We start from the raw sequence: 19,723 nt of genomic DNA, 5'->3' as shown, positions 1-19,723 counted from the left end.
ATTACCATCTCTACAATCAGCTAGGTTTGTTTTGTGAGTAAACAATCAGCTAGGTTTGTTTTTTGGGTAAATAATCAGCTGGGCTTGTTATAGAAAAGGTGTCCTAATTGTCAAACAACTTACAAATGAAGAGCTGGGATTTTTTTTTTTTTTCCCCTGAGTAGTTGGCTGTAATCGGAGCATATCAATTAATACCCCCTAAAGAATGCACCCTGAAACAGAGCATATGAGTTTATATATACGTGCGGTAACGCGCTTTTCCGGGTTCAATTTGGTAGGTCGGGACAGGGAGGCAAAAGAGGAAGGGATACGGGCCATAAATAATGGGGAGAGAAAAGACAAAACAACGTGCTGCCGAGTGGGATCAAAGACACGCAACCTGGGCGCGTCCCGTCCTCCAATCTGCCGTCCGTACCATCCACATAGGACCATCCAAGCCGTTCGTTTCTCGTCATTACGGAACAAACTCGACGCGTGAGCTTCACGCGATAATCGGGCGGCAGCGATGCACGAATGGACAGAACCAACGGCAGATCGTTTTCCGCATAATATCTTTACGCGGACGCGTGGAAGATTTCCGCCTCCACTCCCTGCCTCGTTCTTGGCTCAATATTCCCACTGCCCGCCCTGCCCGCTTTTGCCGCTTGTCACCTGCCCCTGCATCTTTTTCCCTGCTGCCCGAACTGCCCGCACTTTACCACCCCCCAGCCCCCCAGTCTTCCATACTTCCCCTGTCTCGTCCCTCTTTGTTCTACTCCAAAAGCCATCACCCTCGCTCCTCTCGTTCTCTTGCTCTCTCTCTAAACCCTCTCTCTGCCCCCCCAAGCCCTTCCAATGCCGGCGACCTCCGGGAGCTGGGACGGCTTCCGGAGCCCTTCTCCGCTTCTCCCACCCCCCGCCGGCTTCCTTCGGGCGGCGCTCCGGGTGGTGCTCTGATCGCCGGCGGCCGGAGCCTGTTCTTTTCGCCGGGAGCAGGTCGGCTTCTAGGTTCCGTGTGGTACCCGCGGGAGTGTTCGCTAGGGTTCCGGAGGCTCCGAGAGGAAAATTCTGAGGTACGGGGTGGTTTCAAGATCTCGGCATCGGGTTATCTTGTTGGGTTCTCTTATTTTATTTTAGGGTTACTAGTTCCAGTCATTTGGTCGGAATCCCGAGGGTTTGTTATTTGGAGGGTTTTGCTGTTGATCTCGGAAGAGATGGGATTGGGGCCCGAGGCGGCTGAAGTGGTGTCCCGGGAGAGTGATGGGAAATCGGAAGGAAGGAACGGCAAGAACGAGAAGAAGAAGTGGAGGACGCGATGGACGTGGGTCAAGCTTCGTTTGATTGCGTGCTTCATCTCGAGATCGAAAGTGGATACGTCTGTTAGCGGCGCCAGCACTCTTTGCGGTAACTTCCTCAAAAATGTAGACTGTTTGATCAATGCTTTTCTTGAATTTACGGCTTATTAGCATTTTGAATTTTCTATTTCTAGGAAATATTGCTATTCTTGGTTATTATTATTCGAATTGCTTTACGATCTATGGGAAATTATGCAGGGAGAACTGCTAAGTTTGTTTCCCTATAGGCATTTGTTTTATTTCGGTAAATAAGATTGTTTAGGTAGAAGATACTGTACGTTGCAAGTTCTATATTACTGTTCCTTTGGGATATTGTGGTATCGCCTGGCCACATTTTTTTAATATTTATTTTTTAAAAAATATTTAAATCCCAATGTTCTGGGCATTCTTTTGTTGAATTAACACCAACATAAAGTGAAAGAAGGATAAAGTCATGCTAGTCCGATAGTTTTAGTTTGAAGAGGTATTGAATACCGGTGAAGTGCGGCGTGCACCCTGATAGTTACATCCCTCTACTTAGTAACCAGATGTTCAATGTTCGAGTACTGGATGGTGCACTTCCAAGTGTTTGAACTTGGGTAATTATAGTGTGGGTAGGTCTCCTTCCCTTTCTCTCTCTCTCTCTTTCTCTATAATAAAAAGTACAAGTATCGGATATTGGAGATTCTTTTCTTGATAGAAGAAGGAGCCATAGGAATGTTCGCATTGGGAGAGATGGCAATTTTTGTTTTAGGATTAATTGGGGTTTTTTATCTTTGATTTTTTCCCCTCTTTGTTTCTTTTTCCCCCCCAAAATGCAGTATAGAAAATGTGCAAGTTCTAAAAGGGTGATATAGAATGAATGAATGGGAATTAGGATGGAGGGCAATTGGATGCCCCTTTAACAGGGGCTCATGAAAATGAAGAAATTTGAGTCATGAATATCATGGAGAAAAATCATAATAACCTGCTTTAGCCTTCATCAATGAAGGAGAAGTTGGTGGTTTCTTCTTACCTTGATATCTACCTTTTCATTTGCTTATGTAGGGGAATCGACTCTGAAAGCATGAAATATGCCTCCCTCCTAGATACCAGCGACTTAAAGAACATGCCTCTCAGGTGGAAAGCAGACATCAGAAGGATTAAGTACCATGTGCTGCACTGCTGCTAGTCATATACTGGCATAGTTGATAAGACACCATATTATGCTGTGTTACGATGTTCATGTCATGTGCAATGACAAAAAAGTAGTGTTGTTTCATATCATATCAATGTTGGTTTATGTTAACAAGCATGCGGCCAAGCAACTGATGTAAACCAATAAATACTTAAAAATACATGTAAAGGTGGGTCATGGCATAACCCCTTGTGCCTTGCCCATACCTAGTCAACATGGTATAGCTCTTACAAGCTGTGTTACCAAGATATTTCTGTTCAGCTCCAAAAATCTGTGTTGGATATAGATCAAAGCCAGATAAGTATTAGACACTTGAATACTTATGAAATTCTATAATCGCTATGTTTAAAGATAAGAAGAGCTGAATGCCTCTAAAAATATTTTTGACTCCCTATTTTCATGTAGAAGTGAGTATTTATTCGTTTTAGTGATTAGTCAAGGATTTAGGTATTAAACTAACTTTCCAAATATTATTTTTTAATATATTTTAAGTTAATGGGAAAGTTTGAATGAGAAAGACGTGTTCGAAGACCTTAACAAACATTATCTTCTTAATATTTATTTTTAATATTAAACAAATGATATTAAAGGTAAAAACTTGTAAAATTTAGTTAAAATTATAATTTATCCTATGTATCCCCATATCTTCTTTTTTTTTTTCCCCTTCTTATCAAGCCAAACACCTAGCTTTCATATGTGAATCTGATTCTTATATCCATATCCATGCATCTTCTACTTACATGCATGGACATATACAGCACGATACTTACAAGTCAAGAAAATAAGTATAACAAACTAGGGTTCATAACTAAGTCCGAATTTTTTGGACAAAATTTGCCTATATGCATGCTCATGGAGTATATTTGGTAGGTAAGATGTGATTATTTTATCATAGTGAGTGAAACATCCAACCAATGGACCAATTAGTTGTTTTCCTTGCTGTGCACTTGGATTGTCGACAATAATGTTGATTATGCCTTATGGAAAACAATGCCATATATGTTTATTTACTTTTAGATGATTATATGATCGTGAGTATGTGTTTAGTTGATAGAAATTTCGTCAAAGAATACAATGAGTTTGAGAAATGACATCGCTATTATAACTATTTGAGTTAAATTTCTATAGTTTTGGAATCTCCTTTTTTTTTGATAGAAACAGTTGGTAGACAACGGGCTGCACAACTTGGGGTAACCCTCCCATAAACACCTGTAACCCCCCCCCCCCCCCCCCCCCCCCACCAACATAAAAAAGTAAACTGAAAAGAGCCGAGGGTTAGAACCAAAAATAAAAAATTGCCTCTCCCTGCTTTCGTCTTGGTGTAGGGCTAGAGGTTGAGAGAGAGGGGGAGAGAGAGAGGAGGAGGAGGATGGGTTTCTTACCAATGATGCCGGAGAGGGGCAAGCGTTGAGTGGAGGCGTGCTCCGAGCGGTTGCGATTTTCGGAGGAGGGGGAGAAGTCTTGAAACATTGCGAAGGGGGCAACATGGCCTATTAACCGAGTCGGGGAGGGAAGGGAGTGGGTTTTAATCGAGTGAACCAAGTTAATTAGTAAAATCTGTGTCGGTCCCTAACCGGTCTAGTTTGGTATGCCCCGAACCTGCCGGTTTGACACAGTTCAACATACCATGATCCTAGGCATTTGGTAAAACTGCCAAAAAATGTTACTTATTTGTTTCCTTAATAAAATAATTTTAAGATATTGAAATTTAATTGTTTAAGGATAAACATGTGGACTAACATAAAATGGTTACTCTTATATCACTTGTTAATTGCGCCAAAAAGCATGCGTACATCCATAAAGGTACTTGCCCAAGTATGGGATGGCTGTTACGTGCCTAGGCAGCCACGTAGGCACCTACTTGCGTGATTGCCCTGCTTGGAATGTATGAATGCAACAGGTACCTAAATTGTGGATTTGCTAGTTGCTTTACGTTGGACCATCCAGGCTCGTTGGTAGTGCCTATGAGAATGCTGATTAACATTCTGTATATTGAGGTAAATCAAATTTCCATAGGTTTACTAATTTAGGACTAGAGTTATTTCTCTTGTCATAGGCTTAGTGCATAGCTAGACAATCATGCAGATTCTAAGTGCAAATTAGGGAGGAATAAGGCTTTCTAATTGGTTAACTCATCCAAGGTTTTAAATATCATGCGATGGAACTGTGCTGGTTTTTCTGTGGAATGGATGCCTAGCATCCTGCCACTCGGGACGATGGATATCCTGTCTTGTCCCAGTTCCTTCTCGACTTGTCCCATCCCGGTGCATAGGTTGGTGTCCTATCTTGATACTAGATGGTTAGATGCCCTGCTATCCCGCTAGTATTTAAAACCTTGATCTCATCCTTCTAGTTTAGATTGTTTTGGGAATCGAATGGTTTAACAATTGAAGAAATCTACAAAGGGTTGTTGTCAACACCTTTTCTTTTGGAAAGGTGAGGCACTGTACACTTGAGCTGTTTGATGGGAATTGTGAAACTTGTTTGGTCTATGTGATTACAAGGGGTATGACAATACAGGAAGTCATCAGATGTTTCAATGGCTATTAAACTATTGGACAAAATGCCAGTTATATGAAGCATATTGTGTCCGAAGGAAGTTCCTTTCATGACCATTTATGTCATATAAAAACTATAATATTATTTTAGTCAAGCATGGTTTGTAAGAAATGTATAGTGAGATTCAAAGAGGATGTGCTAATAATATTATGAGTCTTTCTAAGAGAGGCTTGTTGGAACTACCCAATGCGTTAAAAGCGTTTGGTGGATACGTAGCGGCCGAGGGGTTTCATGCCATGCAACAAATGGCAAGCGAAATGCGTGCAAGGTTGGTTGCTAAAAAGATATTAATATTTTACCTTACAAATCATCCAAGGAACAATGTCTCCCATGAATTCATGTGTTTGATTTAAGATTCAATGAGTAATAGTAAGTATGACCAATTGTTATTTTTGTTACACGTCAATGGATACGTCAAATTAATTAATTGTGTTTCTACAGAGTCACAAATTAAAACATTATATCATTATTTAAGAAAGTAAAATGCTAAAAATTGACGGTTGATTGTGAGGAGTGGGGTAGAGGAAGTCATGGTGCTTTTTGTTATACATATTCATAAAAAAAATAAAGACATCCACTTCAAAATTGTTTTATGTCTGCCACATTGCTCGTCATTAGCTAGGATGCCATGCTAAGCTGCCACAGGTCATGGCATGGCGATTCAGAACCAAAACCACCTTGGCGTCTGCCATGACCTTTTTTGAGAATCATGTCAGTTTGCACCTTTTGAGGACAAAAATATATTGGGGAAAAGTCATTGAGAAGTTCAAGGATGATCATTATTGTCCGTTACATGATTCCAAGAGGTCTCCTTACGTTGATCAAAGAAGTGACTGGAAGCTTATTAACATTTTCTTTAAAGAAGTTGCATCTAAATTGAGAAGAACAATTCCATCGATTGAAGAGTAAGGTTAATTTTTAAGAGTCTCCCATTATAGAAAATTTGAGTTAATGACATTTTTGCGGTACATGGCCATGTGTTTCTTGACCTTGAAACTGAAACATTAAATGAATTGGAGGTCTATAAATCTTGCACTATTCATGATTATATAACTATTCAATTTGAGCTGATTGTGGATATGGGTCGAAGCAGGTCCTGTTGGACAGGGGTTTGGTGTGACCCATTCTTGACCCAAAAGATTCTCTGTCCAAGATTATGGCCAGATCTGGTCTATTCCATTTGAGTGTTTGGTTAAGTTGGGTGCAAATTAATTGCGTTAGGTTTTCACCTCGATGACCCATGTTGAACCCCAAGAACCTGCGGTTCATGTTGGTTTAGGATTGGGTCAGGGTCCAATTTTCATGTCATGTAGCTGTGTCCAAGCTTCGTTTAGATTTAAAAACTAGTTCATAGGAAGAATTGCTTAGAGTGAAATGCTGATCTTAATAAAAGGACCTTCATGGCTTTTAGAGAGGGAGTGAAAGTGAGTGTGGTTAAGTGAAATTATAAAAAATGATGCTTAGATTGAGATTGTAGTATCAACCAAAAGGGCTTGATTACTGCTAGGGACCATGGATAAGGAGTGAGGACAATCTAGAAAGCAATATTGTCAAGATCGGGATGGAGTTGTAAATCATAAATAGGGTCAAATCAGTAGAATTGTGGATTGGATTATGGGCTGTAAAATTCTTTCCATTTTCTTCAAAAGTTTCAAGATATAAAAGAAGTTGAGAAATTAAACGAGTCAACCGTCGAGTACATGAATGAAGAATATGAGTGATGCAACTAGTTTCCAGAATCATAAGCCCTCATATCAAAGGGTGATTGTGAAAGTACAAAGATTTTTGGATTTGGCCCTTTTAGCTTCATGAAGTTCAAAAGTTTCTTTTTTTTCTTTTATTTTAGTAAGTTCAAATTCCTAATGGCCTTGCTAATGCTAAGTATTTGAGGCATATTAGTCATAAAAATGTTAACTCTAAAAGCCATACATTCACACGTTATAGAAATTGCAATTTCATTCTCCTATCACCAAGGCATGGAGGCTTATTTGACACCATTCTAATAGTTGGGCTGCCTAAACCAGAATTGAGGTAGCGAAGGCAGCCGTCTCTCTCTCTCTCTCTCTCTCTCTCTCTCTCTCTCTCTTTCTCAATGAATATGAAGAAGGCACAATGCAATGCTGGTTTTTAGAAACACTAGGAAGAGAGAATATAACATTTGGTTATGTCCATAGTGCTTACAAGGCTCATAAAGTAAGACCCTGGCAATCTCGGTGATCAATTAAAAATTTATTCAGATATAAGCTGAGATCTGAGTCATTGTTTCAATAGGATTGCTTGAGATATGCCTTGCCTCACACTTTTGAATACAACACTCCAAAAATAGCTTGAGGCTCTTTGGCAAGATGTTACTATGTGAGGCATGTCACAGAAAAGGCTCATGTGGGTTAGGGTTGGAGATGAAGTTTATTAGGGCGTTGTTGCACCTTAATGTACGTAAAAACTCTTATGAAGCTTGTGGTTGCTGGGGCCCCTTGTTCAACCCCTCCATTCTCCAACTTGTTGTTTTGCACCCCACTCCCTTGAACCTAATCTGTGGTTGCCACCATCCTCCCAACTTGGGAAGCCCCACTTTCCCTCCCATAGGTCCCACTTTGCTGTCCTGAACTCCCAAGGTCGACCTACCTTGTAACAAACTAGGACCTTACCCAAAAAGGTTAGCCGAAAGGTATTATTTGGATTCCTTAATCATGTATAAGTACCCAAGATTTACTCAACGAATGACCGATGTGGGGCTAAACACACGCCCGCACGGGTTCTTGCATACCCCCTCCTACTTCACAATCCAACAACCTTAGAGCTTGGCCCTTATAATTCTATGATGGTAACAATTTGGTTGTTACAAGATTAAAATCCTTAACTTCAAAAATATATAATAATCTCCAAATCCATCAAATCTGAAGTATGCCTCAACCAACACTTTCTTTCTCTATGTCCTATATAGGTCATTCACTGGCAATAACTGATTGGTCACCTTCTCATGGTTCATAGAGTGCCATTCACATAGTTGCTTTGCCCGTGCTTATGAGATATGACAATAGTTCGACATGCTTGTGATCCCATGTTGTGGAATTCCATGCTTACTAATTGTGTCTCTCTTATTTGACCTTTTTTCATCATTTTCTAATAATAAACCTCTGGCAATTTTCAAATTTTTACCATATGGTATTCTTTCATCTTCCTGTTGTGAAGCATGTGTTCAATGCCTTGTAGAAATTAACAGCATACAACTTTTTGAAAATTAGATTTGGTTTATTTCTGCTTTTTATGAACTGACAAGTCCATAATTTAAGAAGAAACTTGTACCTCTTCTCTAATTCAGAAATAAATTATGCATATCAATAAGAAAGTGATGTATACTTCTATTAGCTGTCTCAATAAGTAACAATGTCTACAAGGTTGACAGTGCTAAATTGCCCTCTCTTCTCATGCTTTTTCATTTCAGGATGGAAACTTTTCTATTTTTTGAGCAACCATGTGATAGATACTTTATATACTTGGTACAAAATTAATGATAAACTATGCAAATTAGAAAATTTTTTATTTTTAATCAAATTTTATTTACAATTATTAGGATAAGGTAAAATGTATATTAGAAAGTCTAAAGACTTTGTCCCATCAATGTAGAAATTCTAGTTGTGCCTTGATGTGGGATACAACCAACATCTTGCACATCGAGTTATTTCTTTGTATGGAAAGCACATATATTCCATTTTTTGTCATTACAACAATGATGGGCAAGAAAAGATCTTTTTTCCTTTTCTGGTATAATTTTTCATGGCATTATCTATAGACTTGGAATTCAAATAGGAGAATGTTAAGATATCCTAAATATGTTATCAAATGATTTGGGCAAATCTACATTATGAAGGGCGATCTTTAGCAAATTTTATTATCAAATTCAAACACAATTCAACAAGAACTAGTCTCCCAAGATCATAGCAGTAACTACGGAAGGTTAGAGAGGGAGGGAGAGAGATAATGCAAGATCTTACCGACTTCTCTTTATTTTGTTTTGATTGAAAAGAGTTAGGGAAGACCTAACTCAGAAAATTTATTGAGGTTTGCCATTATATGAGTACAAGAAGGTTACATGAGCTTTATGAAGGTGGAGACGGGATGAAGGTCTCAAGGTGAGGCACAGGTAGGTTGCCTTCTCATTGACATGTGCAAGGGAGCCACGTCTTCTGCACCCAAATGATTACAACATTTAATTGGAAGTGGGTCGCTGCAAGGCGTATTTTTGGCGGGGGTATTTGAGAGCTGGGGCTTCTCTAACTTTAGGCGTTCTCCTTTTCTTCGAGGCCGCCTGCCTTGCTGCCGGCTTAGGGTTGCGCTCCAGCCATAGAATCTAGCATCCTGTGCTGAGTAAGGCACCCAATCCGGGCAACATTTCTCTCTTTGGTAGGGATGCACGCCATGGAACCCACAAATCTGTTTGGGCAACTTCTCTTTCAATTGAGCTTGATGGATGTTGTCTAGGTATGGTGGTATCTAGGCTAAAGAAAGGCGAGTAGAAGAGAAAGTAGATGAAAATTTATTAGGTACCCAATACTCTTAGGTGATTAAAGCGAATGGCCATGGAATTCCTTAGAGGTTAGGCATTTTGATGACAAGATGGGATCGATTGGGTATCCAAGTCTCATATGTCGTGGATTGGGGTTTTAGAAGAAGAGATCTGTTACATCTTGATATTGTTTGTTAAATACTTAATATCCAATCAATTTTCTAGGGGTCGTCAATGGCCACCTCTTACAATGATTTTTAGCAATGGGTATATTTGATTATTGGTAAAATGGTGCTCCTATAGGTTAGCTTTGCAGTAGTGGATTCTCATGCTCTTTATGCTTCTTGCTCAACTCAAATCTCTTACAAAATTCAAGAAGACAATAAACTAGAAAGAAATTGGGTAGAAAGCATGGTAAAACCCACTTTACTTTCTTTTCATCAATATGTGTACAAATCTATACTATAAAGCCTCTATTTATATAGTGAGGTTCATCCCCTAATTTAGGTTGGAATCCTCCCCTACCTAGTCAGGCCGAGTTTTTCCAAAATAGAAAAATACTACAAAAGTTTCCAAAACTAGGTGGAAGCTATATGTCAACTTGTACATCAACTTCACCTTCTGTCATGTTGCCAAATTCTTCCTAGATTAAAAGATATAGCTTAGTCAAAAATCAGAAATGACAAAGTTTAATTTTACCAAGCATTTCAGGGGCCTACATGGATCATCAATTTATTATTTCCTATATTTGTAATCATTCAGGAATATTCACAAGACTTGTTCCTTTTTGAGAGTCTAAAATTCTTATGCTTTCAGATTTTTAAACATTGATCCCAGTTTATCTTGTGAATTTGAAGAGTAGAAGGCTTTAAATTTCTTCTTAAAATTTTTCTCTTGTTTGTAAGAGATATGTAGATATCTTGCTTAAATGTGAGTTAAGATATCTAAGTACCGGATGATATGATGAACAGATATGCTCAATAGATAATATACATTTATTATTTTTTACAGGGTTTCATTACCTTCATAATTCATACCGCCTAGTAAGTAATAAATAACCTAATATATAAAAAGAAGATAAGAGGTATTGCCGCTGCTTATTTCTGTTAATTAATTTTAATTGGGATAAAATGTGCATTTAAAGATATACACACACAACAAATGAAAATAATTAGTGTAATTAATGAAAAGCATAAAATAATTGTTCAAGTGCATGTCTGCTTTATGGTAGCAAGTTCAGTTCTTGATGGACATACAATATGTGGTCATGGGTGTGCATGCCTTTTACTATATGGCCATTCTCGACAATCTATTATTAAATATAGCTATTCTTGACAAATTGCTCAACATTTCTAACTCTGCTTGTATCAGCTAAGCATTTACATCGGAACACTTAATATGATTGACAATTAACGTGTTGTATTGAGTGCCCGTATCCATGCTCATGTCCTTTCTTTTCTCATTGTTTTTTCCAACTTCAATCTTGTGTAGTGAATATCCATTTCAAAATCCATGTATTAGTGTCTATAAGGTTTGGTCACAGCTGGCTTTTTTATTTGATAATCTAATTTCTTTCCATTTTGTTATATTTTTCATATCTTCCCAGGTATTGGTTGATCTGTGTCGCTTTCTTTTTCTTCTTTTTTTTTTGCTACCATTATACTTCCAGTTTCTTTTTTGGGATAAAAAATTATCATGCATGAAGAAAGGTATGAGTCTCTGTATCCTTTTGTCCTTTCTTCCATCCTATAATAATTGCATCAAATGGATTGACATTAACCACTCTGTGCCCATTCTCTGCCATGATCTTCTTTAACACATCATGCTTTTGATATTTCTATTTATATTACCTGACAATTAACTCATTTTCTGACTTTCATAGTAGCAGCAACTTTTGATTGATAACAGCTCCTTTATTTTTTGATAACAATGACAACCTATTTAATAGTCAATATTTTGTATCTGGACCTGCAGAAAATAAATCCACTAATGATGCTAGCAGGGACCAACCTGCTGTTCCATTGGTCTCTGGTTCTACAACCACTAGTAATGCAGAAAGTAGTGTATCTACTCCTAAAATGGGCGACGAACTCAAAGTTGCTTCTCAGCTGCGAAAATTCACTTTCCATGAGCTCAAGTTAGCCACAAGAAACTTTAGACCAGAGAGTCTACTTGGAGAAGGAGGCTTTGGTTGTGTTTTCAAAGGCTGGATTGAGGAGAATGGAACAGCTCCTGTGAAACCTGGTACAGGACTTACTGTTGCTGTAAAAACGCTTAATCATGATGGTCTTCAAGGGCACAAAGAGTGGCTCGTATGTAGCTTACTCCTTCCGTTTCGAGACATCACAAAATAATTTACTACAATTTCTTTTTATATAGAGTTTCTTCTGCATATTGGAACACATGGTTTTGCAGGCTGAAGTTAATTTTCTTGGTGAACTTCTGCACCCGCACTTAGTGAAACTGGTAGGGTATTGCATAGAAGATGATCAGAGGTTGCTGGTGTATGAGTTCATGCCTCGTGGGAGTTTGGAGAATCATCTATTTAGAAGTATGTAACTGCCTATATGATGAATCTATTTCATTTCTTTTTGTATCTTGCCATGTCTATGCTTGCAGTCTCTTTCGGTTTCTTATGATAGTTCTGCTCGTCGAGAAATTTTTGCTTGTGAGGCAAGTATGCATGCTATCTTTGTTTCTACTTAATACTTGTCAACACCTACTGTGATGTTGTTCTAAGCTGGAATACAGTTATTTCTCTGAGTCATATAAGATAGTCTGGATTTCATAATAATCAAAAGTTTTCAGTCACAAGCCTTAAGATACAAGAAATCTGCTTGCTTTTAGTTACATTTTTCAATGAGAGGGCCAAAGGCTTAATATACAGTTTACCTTTCGTCAGGCTTTATAGTTTCTAGTAGGATTAGCAAAGCATACTGCTTTTGAATGAAAGGACTTTGATATAGTTGAGTCAGTTGTTTCTTTCTCGTTCCTTCTTTTTTCATAAAAAAATGGACCTTATCATGCATCCGACTCTTTAGAGGCAATGCTATCATAATGGTGTTATCAGCACATGACTCTGGTGGTGCTTAAGATCTGCTGGCTAACATATGGGAGCTGTCAGATCTCCATTTTTTTGTTTTATTAAGAAACAGTATAACTTGTCTCACATCTTAATTGTCAGAAGCAAAATCCTCATAAAACACTTGATCAGTTACAACTCCCTGAGCTGAATGCTATAATTACATGCATTGTCCAAATGCTTTACATTTGGTTTTTGATATCCCCCTCCAACCTCATTTAGTTGTCCTAAAAAATCAAATACTTTCACTTACATTCAATCACTTTGTCTCATTATATATATACTTTCCTCCACCCCCAATTTCCACTACCAATTCCCCATCAAAAATAAATTAAACCCAAAATCTTCAACCGGAGACAAAACAGACTATTTTTTACTTTTTTTTTTTTGGAGTTCAGAACTTGTCCTCAGCTGTGGAGTCTCGGTTTAATAGACAGAAAAATGCTTCAGCACACTTGTATCTTTCTGGGCAGTTAATATATTCTACTGGAGGACCTGGATTGATTGCTTTAATTGGCTACAACTGGCTATGCCCAATAGGTAGTGGTTTACTTAGAATGTGTCTTAAAACTAAGGATATTTGTTCACAGAGAAGTAAATCCCATAGATTTATTGCATTTCACAAGGCAAGCATAACTAGCAAACAGTTTCATTGGATTCTTCAAGTCATCGCGTTGAATTAACATGGAGGAATTTGTTTCATTAGAACTCAAGTTTGACAAAGTACAATTTTGGTCTTAAAAACTGATAAAACTTCTTTCATTTATATTTAAAGCACAGGGACTCAACAAACATCTCCAGTTGGATTGTTCTGTCCAACTAAACTAGCATGTAGCCAAACACTTCTGGCTCTATTTGTGTGCTTCTCTGATAATTTGTATCTATAGATTCAATATCCTTAAAAACACCAGAGGTAGTCTTTGTTATTAATGATTGGCAATGACGATTCCTAAAGATGACTCATGTCCTTTGACAAGGCTTGCTGGTTATTCTTATGGTTATGTTCAATGTCCTTATTGAGATAATATGAGGTTGACTTGTCCTTTTGTCCTTTTGGAGCTTCAGTTGTGTTTTCATCACTATATGCTTTTATAACTTTTGGAATTAAGTTGCTCGCATATTGTTACCTCATAAATTTAAGTTGAGTCGATTTTGAGTAATTAATAATTTGACATTTATAACAAGTTATGACTTTTGATTTCAGAGTTGTCTCTGTTAATTTAAAGAATTGTACTTAATCATCCAAGTGTGTTTCTTCTGGCCTTGCCTTCGGACAGAAAGACTACATGCTATTGGAAATTTAGTAATTGCTGGAGTTACTTGAATATGCATAACAGCAGTTTTGCATACTGTATACTCTTGTTAATGATATAAGCTTTATCCTTCTAAATTTTCTACCCAAACATACAGGCATGTAGATGACTAGAAAATGCACATGGAAGGTTTTTTTATTTCCTATGGATTATTTTTCTCTGTAGTTTTTGTTACCTCATTCAATGTCTGAAAATATTGCACTTTTATACTAAATATAGCACCCTTTTTGGAACATGGGACATGCCTTACTAGAGTTCAAGTTGATGTTAAAAGCTTGTGTAAATGGCAATGCTGATGCTAGATAGCACAATGCTTATTTAACCCAGTTATCTAGATAGGCTGTCAAATGAACCAAGTAGCTTGAGAAAGGTCGATTCAAGCTCGATTTAGAATTAAACAAACCAAACTTGAATTAGCAAAAGAAGCTCAAAATTAATTGAAGTTGAGCCCAAAATTGACCCCACTTGATCAGGTTTGGCTCGAGAAGGCACGAATATATTTATATTCTATATCATGTCAAGGATTGTTGTGCCGGTACCGGGGTCCGTACCGGTTGGTTGGCGGCACGATTCGATATGCCCCCATGCTGTTCGATGTTGGGCCCATACTGACATAGCAAAGAGGGCGAGGGAGAGGGAGAATGAGAGAGAGGAAAAGAGAAAGGGGAGGAGGGAGGGAGGGAGAGAGAGGGTGAAGGTCGGTGCAGTGTGCCCTGACATGGCAGAGAGGGGAAGTACAGAGAGAGGAAAGGAGAGGGGGAGGGAGGGACGAGGGTGGCAGACGGCCGGCGAAGGCCACCGAAGGGCCGGAGAGTGGTGCAGAGGGACAGAGGAGGGGCTCTGCCGTTCGGACCCCTATTTTGTTCGACATAGGGGTCCTGAACGAGGCTCATTTTTATTTTGAAAATATTAAGTGAAGTTGGCAAGAGAGTGGCCGACTTCAGAATGAAACATAAATTTCGGACGAGGTTCCTTTTTTATTTTGAAAATATTAAGTGATGTTGGCAAGGGTGTTGCTGACTTCATATAAAATTTTCAAATAAAAAAAGAGGCATGTCTGGGTTCCGGAGGGCGGAGCCTCTCCTCTACCCCTCTGTGCCACTCCTCGGCCCTCCGGTGGTCTTTTTTTGCTGTTCGCCACCCTCTATCTCTCTCCCTCTCTCTTTTTCTCTTTTCTTCTCTCTTCCCCTCTGGTTTCTCATGTTGAATGCCGTAGTAGTCCTTGTCTGCCATCGGTGCGGCCTCGAATCAGACGGTTCGGGACGGTTTCATTCCTTGTACCATGTTATATAATATATACTATTTTGAGTTTGGGCCTTAGTGCAGCAGTAGGGTTGCTCCATTGTAATCTGGTATCACAATTATAGAAACAACCTCTCGCATATAGGGGTAAGGTTTTGTACAGCGACTAGGGGTGGCAATTTGTGATCCGACCTGTGAACGACTCGCTTTAAAGAGGTTTGGGTTTAAAATAAACAGGTTTAGGTCGTAAATGGGTCAACCTGTCTAAACTTGTTTATATAATGGATTGGGTTCATATTTAAATTTTTGACCCATTTAACCCATTTTGACCTGCTTAATAATTGGGTCGGGTTATAACCCGGCCTATTGAACCTGTTTAAAATCTATTTAACCTATTTGAAACCTGCTTAATCTATTTCTGACTTGCTTAACCCGACCCACTTAACCTGTTTAAATCAATTTAACCTGTTGAAAGTCCGTCTAACCTGTTTAATAAATGGGTTATGTAGGTCGGGTCAAGTTACCTGTTTAATAAACAGGCCGAATTCAGATTTAAAATTTTGATGTGTTTAATAAATAGGTCGGGTTTGGGTTGATGAATTTTTGACCTGACCCGCATCAAACCCAACCTGTATCTAACCTGACCCGACCTAATTGTCACCCCTAACATCGACCCTCCCCAAACTCTACAGTGGTGGGAGCCTTATGCACTGGGATGCCCATTATATGATATATATTATTTTGCAAATCTATATGATATATTGCTATATTATTATATATTACATTATACATAATGGACCATTTGATCGAGCCTTTGATTTTTTTTGGTTATTCTTTGAGTCAGTTAAACGTTAAAACAAGCTCAAATCAAGCTTGTATCGAGATTTAGTTCAAGGTTGAATGTTTTTTGGCTTAATTTAGGATCAATTATGCTCCTGTTCAGTTTGGTTTCAAATTGAGTTCAAAATCTCAAAATAGTGATAACCAAATCAAGCTTGATCTTAGAGTTCATGCTCAAGATTAATTTTGAACCAGGTTTGATCACGCCCAAGCTTGATCAAGTTTGGCTCAATTGCATCCCTAGTTATGTAGTTTCATTGTTCATATACTGTTTGGTTCACCCTTTGTTTCTGTTATGATAAGCATCAGGAGTCTATCTGGGAACATACTGATTTCTTGAAAATTTTATCGGACCACAACCATTACTTGTAGAGCTAAAATAGCTGTCCACGAATGGAGACAATCACAATCTTACAACTTTCGTAATAGTAATAGTTATGGCAATCGTCCTTGTTCTTCAAACATCAAATTTGGAGAACAATGTCCTTTCTGGTGAGGCATTTATGCGTTGGCAAAGACACTAGACAGCAGCTCAAGGACGTCAATTTTGTACCGTAACTCTTTAACTGAAAATTATAATAGAAATATAGGATATACAATTCCTAAGATTGACATAGCTATTCATGGCATGTTAAATTTTAGATATTTATCCACTCTTCTACATGATTTTGTGCTTCTGTTTTACTTTTTATCCATGCCTTGCATTAATTATAAAATCAACCAACTAATATTGTCCATCTGGCTGGCCTTGTAAATTTCTTTTTTTTTTGTTACTTTAATATCTTTTCAGCAATTGCTACTGCTGTTTTTCTCATTTGTTGAGAGGAGGTGGGTGTGGTGCATTTGTGGATAGATTCCATTTGAAGGGCATGTGTTAATGAGTTGATTTAGGGATAGCACTATGAACTACATAGGGACAAATAGGGCTATGCCCCTGCTATGGCCTTTACATATATTACCGACCTTGAAAGATGTGGTTTTTGTATTCTCAAATTTGCAAGCTTGAGCATTGTGCTATCTTTTACTATGTTGAACTGCTCGTTAACATTTTTAATGGGTAACAGGATCTCTTCCACTCTCGTGGTCTGTTAGATTGAAAATTGCACTAGGAGCTGCAAAGGGTCTTGCCTTTCTTCATGAAGAAGCAGAAAGACCAGTTATATATCGTGATTTTAAGACGTCTAATATTTTGCTTGATTCAGTACGTAACTGAACTTCCTAGCAACAATATATATATATATATATATATATTCTCCCTCATGTTCCCGCTCTTTCCTCCCCCTTTCTGACCATGTGCTTTTCCAGGATTACAATGCCAAGCTTTCTGATTTTGGACTTGCTAAAGATGGCCCTGAGGGAGACAAGACTCACGTGTCCACAAGAGTGATGGGAACGTATGGTTATGCAGCTCCAGAATATGTAATGACAGGTAACTTTACCGCAATGTTTTTATTTCTGAATTGTGGAAACAATTTGCATGCAGACTTGGCATTAGAGTTGATAATTGTTTCACAACGCTGTGTTTGCTTAAAAATCGAAACAAGTCGACCAAATAACAGAAATATTTTGCTAATATTTTGATGAGATTTTTCTGCTATATTTTGCCAATAAATAATCACGGCTTGCTATTCTTCGAATAGATGCATCTGGTTCTTTTGTTGAGCATGAGTACTTAAGAAATGTAACTGCAATTGGACTTGGAAAGGTACCTTTATTTCCCAGTTCTTTTTCTCTCAAACGATGAGAGCAAAAGCAATATCCAGAAGGAAGATATGGTTATAGCAATATAATATATATTTAAATATAATCCTAATTACTTGGTGCTGGCCTCATGAGTATCAACATCCTCCTGTCACTTTGATTATTCCATAGTGTAGCAGAGATATCAGTTGTTTGTTCCATTGGATCTTTGGAGGCAGCACAAGCACTTCAAAAGTCTTTTAGACTATGGCTTTTCCAGTCATTGCTACTCTACTAGGCAGGCAATGCTACTGAAGATATTTACAAGCGAACCTTGATTTGTCATGATTTCACCAGAAGTTCGTCAACAAACCTTGTCTGCCTATGATGTCTGTCATCCCCACATGCTGTGTTAGTATTTGGACTCTTCATTTACTCAATCTGAAATCTTCCTAGCAATTAGTCTATAAGTTCTATATTTATAGATTGCAAATATGTTATGCCCACCGCTCCCTCTCATGTTTGCCCACCCAATCATCAGGTGTAGGTACTTGAGCATTTCTTCTTGAATCGTAGCCCTATGACATCCCTAGAGGAAGCTCTGCATTTTGTTAGTTCTTCTTTGGTATGGGGAATTAAAGTAACAGATGCCCAGAATAGACAGAACCTGGAGATAATAAGGAGACAACTTGATAGAGAAAATGAGTACGTTGCTTTCAAAAGTAGCTCTCATTATGTAAGTCTGAAATAGTAAACTAAGCATTCATAGATATTGCTTGAGGCCAATTCAGATATTATCATTTTCATATTTCACCATTTATTAAACAACACAGTTATGAATTGTATCCCTTCAGGTTCTTATTTTATCCATGTTAGACTACTACAATTCAGTTTGGATGTGGCTTGATATTTTGGCTTTTGAGTTTGCTGTGATATTCTGGCTTCTGATATGTCTCTTCTTTTTCGTACAAGGACATCTGACTTCAAAGAGCGATGTTTACAGCTTCGGGGTTGTCCTACTCGAAATTCTAACAGGGAGAAGGTCTATGGATAAGAATCGGCCCAATGGCCAACATAACCTGGTTGAATGGGCACGCCCCCATCTTGGGGAAAGGCGGCGCTTTTACAGGCTTATAGACCCTCGCCTGCAGGGCCATTTCTCTGTCAAAGGGGCACAAAAGGCAGCTGAGCTGGCACACCGCTGCCTCAGTCGGGATCCCAAAGCCAGACCGCTTATGAGTGAAGTGGTGGAAGCCCTGAAACCACTACTCAACCTTAAAGACATGGCCAGTTCATCATACTACTTTCAAACCATCCAAGGAGATCATGGTGCTGCCAATAGCAGTAATTCAAGTATCCGAAATGGCTTAAAGAAACAAATTTCCTTCTCTAAAAATGGGCAGCAACCAATGAGGAGCCTTTCAAATAGCACGATTAATTCTCCGTACCATCAATCACCAAAGATCAATGCTGAACAGCCATGAGTTCATCCATTTCCATCTGTCATCTCCTCAGAGGAATACAAAACTAGGATGGGCATTAGGTCTGCAGGCTTGTGTTGATGCTGGTGCTGGTGGACATTCAACAGTGAGGTTTAATTGACCAATATTCTCTGTTGATTCTAAATTATCTGAAGATACACCTCTTAAGGATAATTATAACTGATGCCTGTTTGTCTTATTCAAGTAATTGTCAGTTGTTTGATATTAGCTAGATTCGTTTCAAAGATATTTGGCAGGGTTATCAGATTTTGTCAAGAAGCAAAAAGGAGGAGATCCCAGGAGAAGAAAAGGGTTCTATTTTCTTTCTTTTGTAATTAAATTAAACTTAATGCAGTAGAGGGGCAGTTTTGTTCAACAAGTTACAAGTTGAATGACTTCATGAACATGGTTAAAACAGTGCAGAAATATTTCTCTTTCTCAGTACTGAAATATAAACATAATAGGAGTAGGGCAAGTAAATAGCATAATGTAGTTGTAAAATTAGGTTGACCAGTTATTTGGATTCTAC

At 38.4% G+C, this 19,723-nt stretch overlaps 1 protein-coding gene across 1 annotated transcript; it reads left to right on the top strand.

Annotated features, from left to right (window-relative positions):
- The first annotated feature begins 645 nt into the window (after nucleotides 1-645).
- Nucleotides 646-19,570, top strand: LOC103709777 (serine/threonine-protein kinase PBL34-like). Its single transcript, XM_008795278.6, has 6 exons — nucleotides 646-1,383; nucleotides 11,531-11,868; nucleotides 11,972-12,107; nucleotides 17,098-17,234; nucleotides 17,339-17,462; nucleotides 18,686-19,570. The coding sequence occupies exons 1-6, from the start codon at nucleotides 1,194-1,196 to the stop codon at nucleotides 19,195-19,197; spliced, it is 1,437 nt and encodes a 478-aa protein (XP_008793500.2). The 5' UTR covers nucleotides 646-1,193; the 3' UTR covers nucleotides 19,198-19,570.
- The last annotated feature ends 153 nt before the right edge of the window (nucleotides 19,571-19,723 follow it).

This window comes from Phoenix dactylifera, chromosome 5, assembly GCF_051530095.1.
Source record: "Phoenix dactylifera cultivar Ajwa chromosome 5, Ajwa_hap1_PhDact_Kaust_v1.1, whole genome shotgun sequence".
Taxonomy (NCBI): domain Eukaryota; kingdom Viridiplantae; phylum Streptophyta; class Magnoliopsida; order Arecales; family Arecaceae; genus Phoenix; species Phoenix dactylifera.
This window is presented reverse-complemented; position numbering and strand designations above follow the sequence as displayed.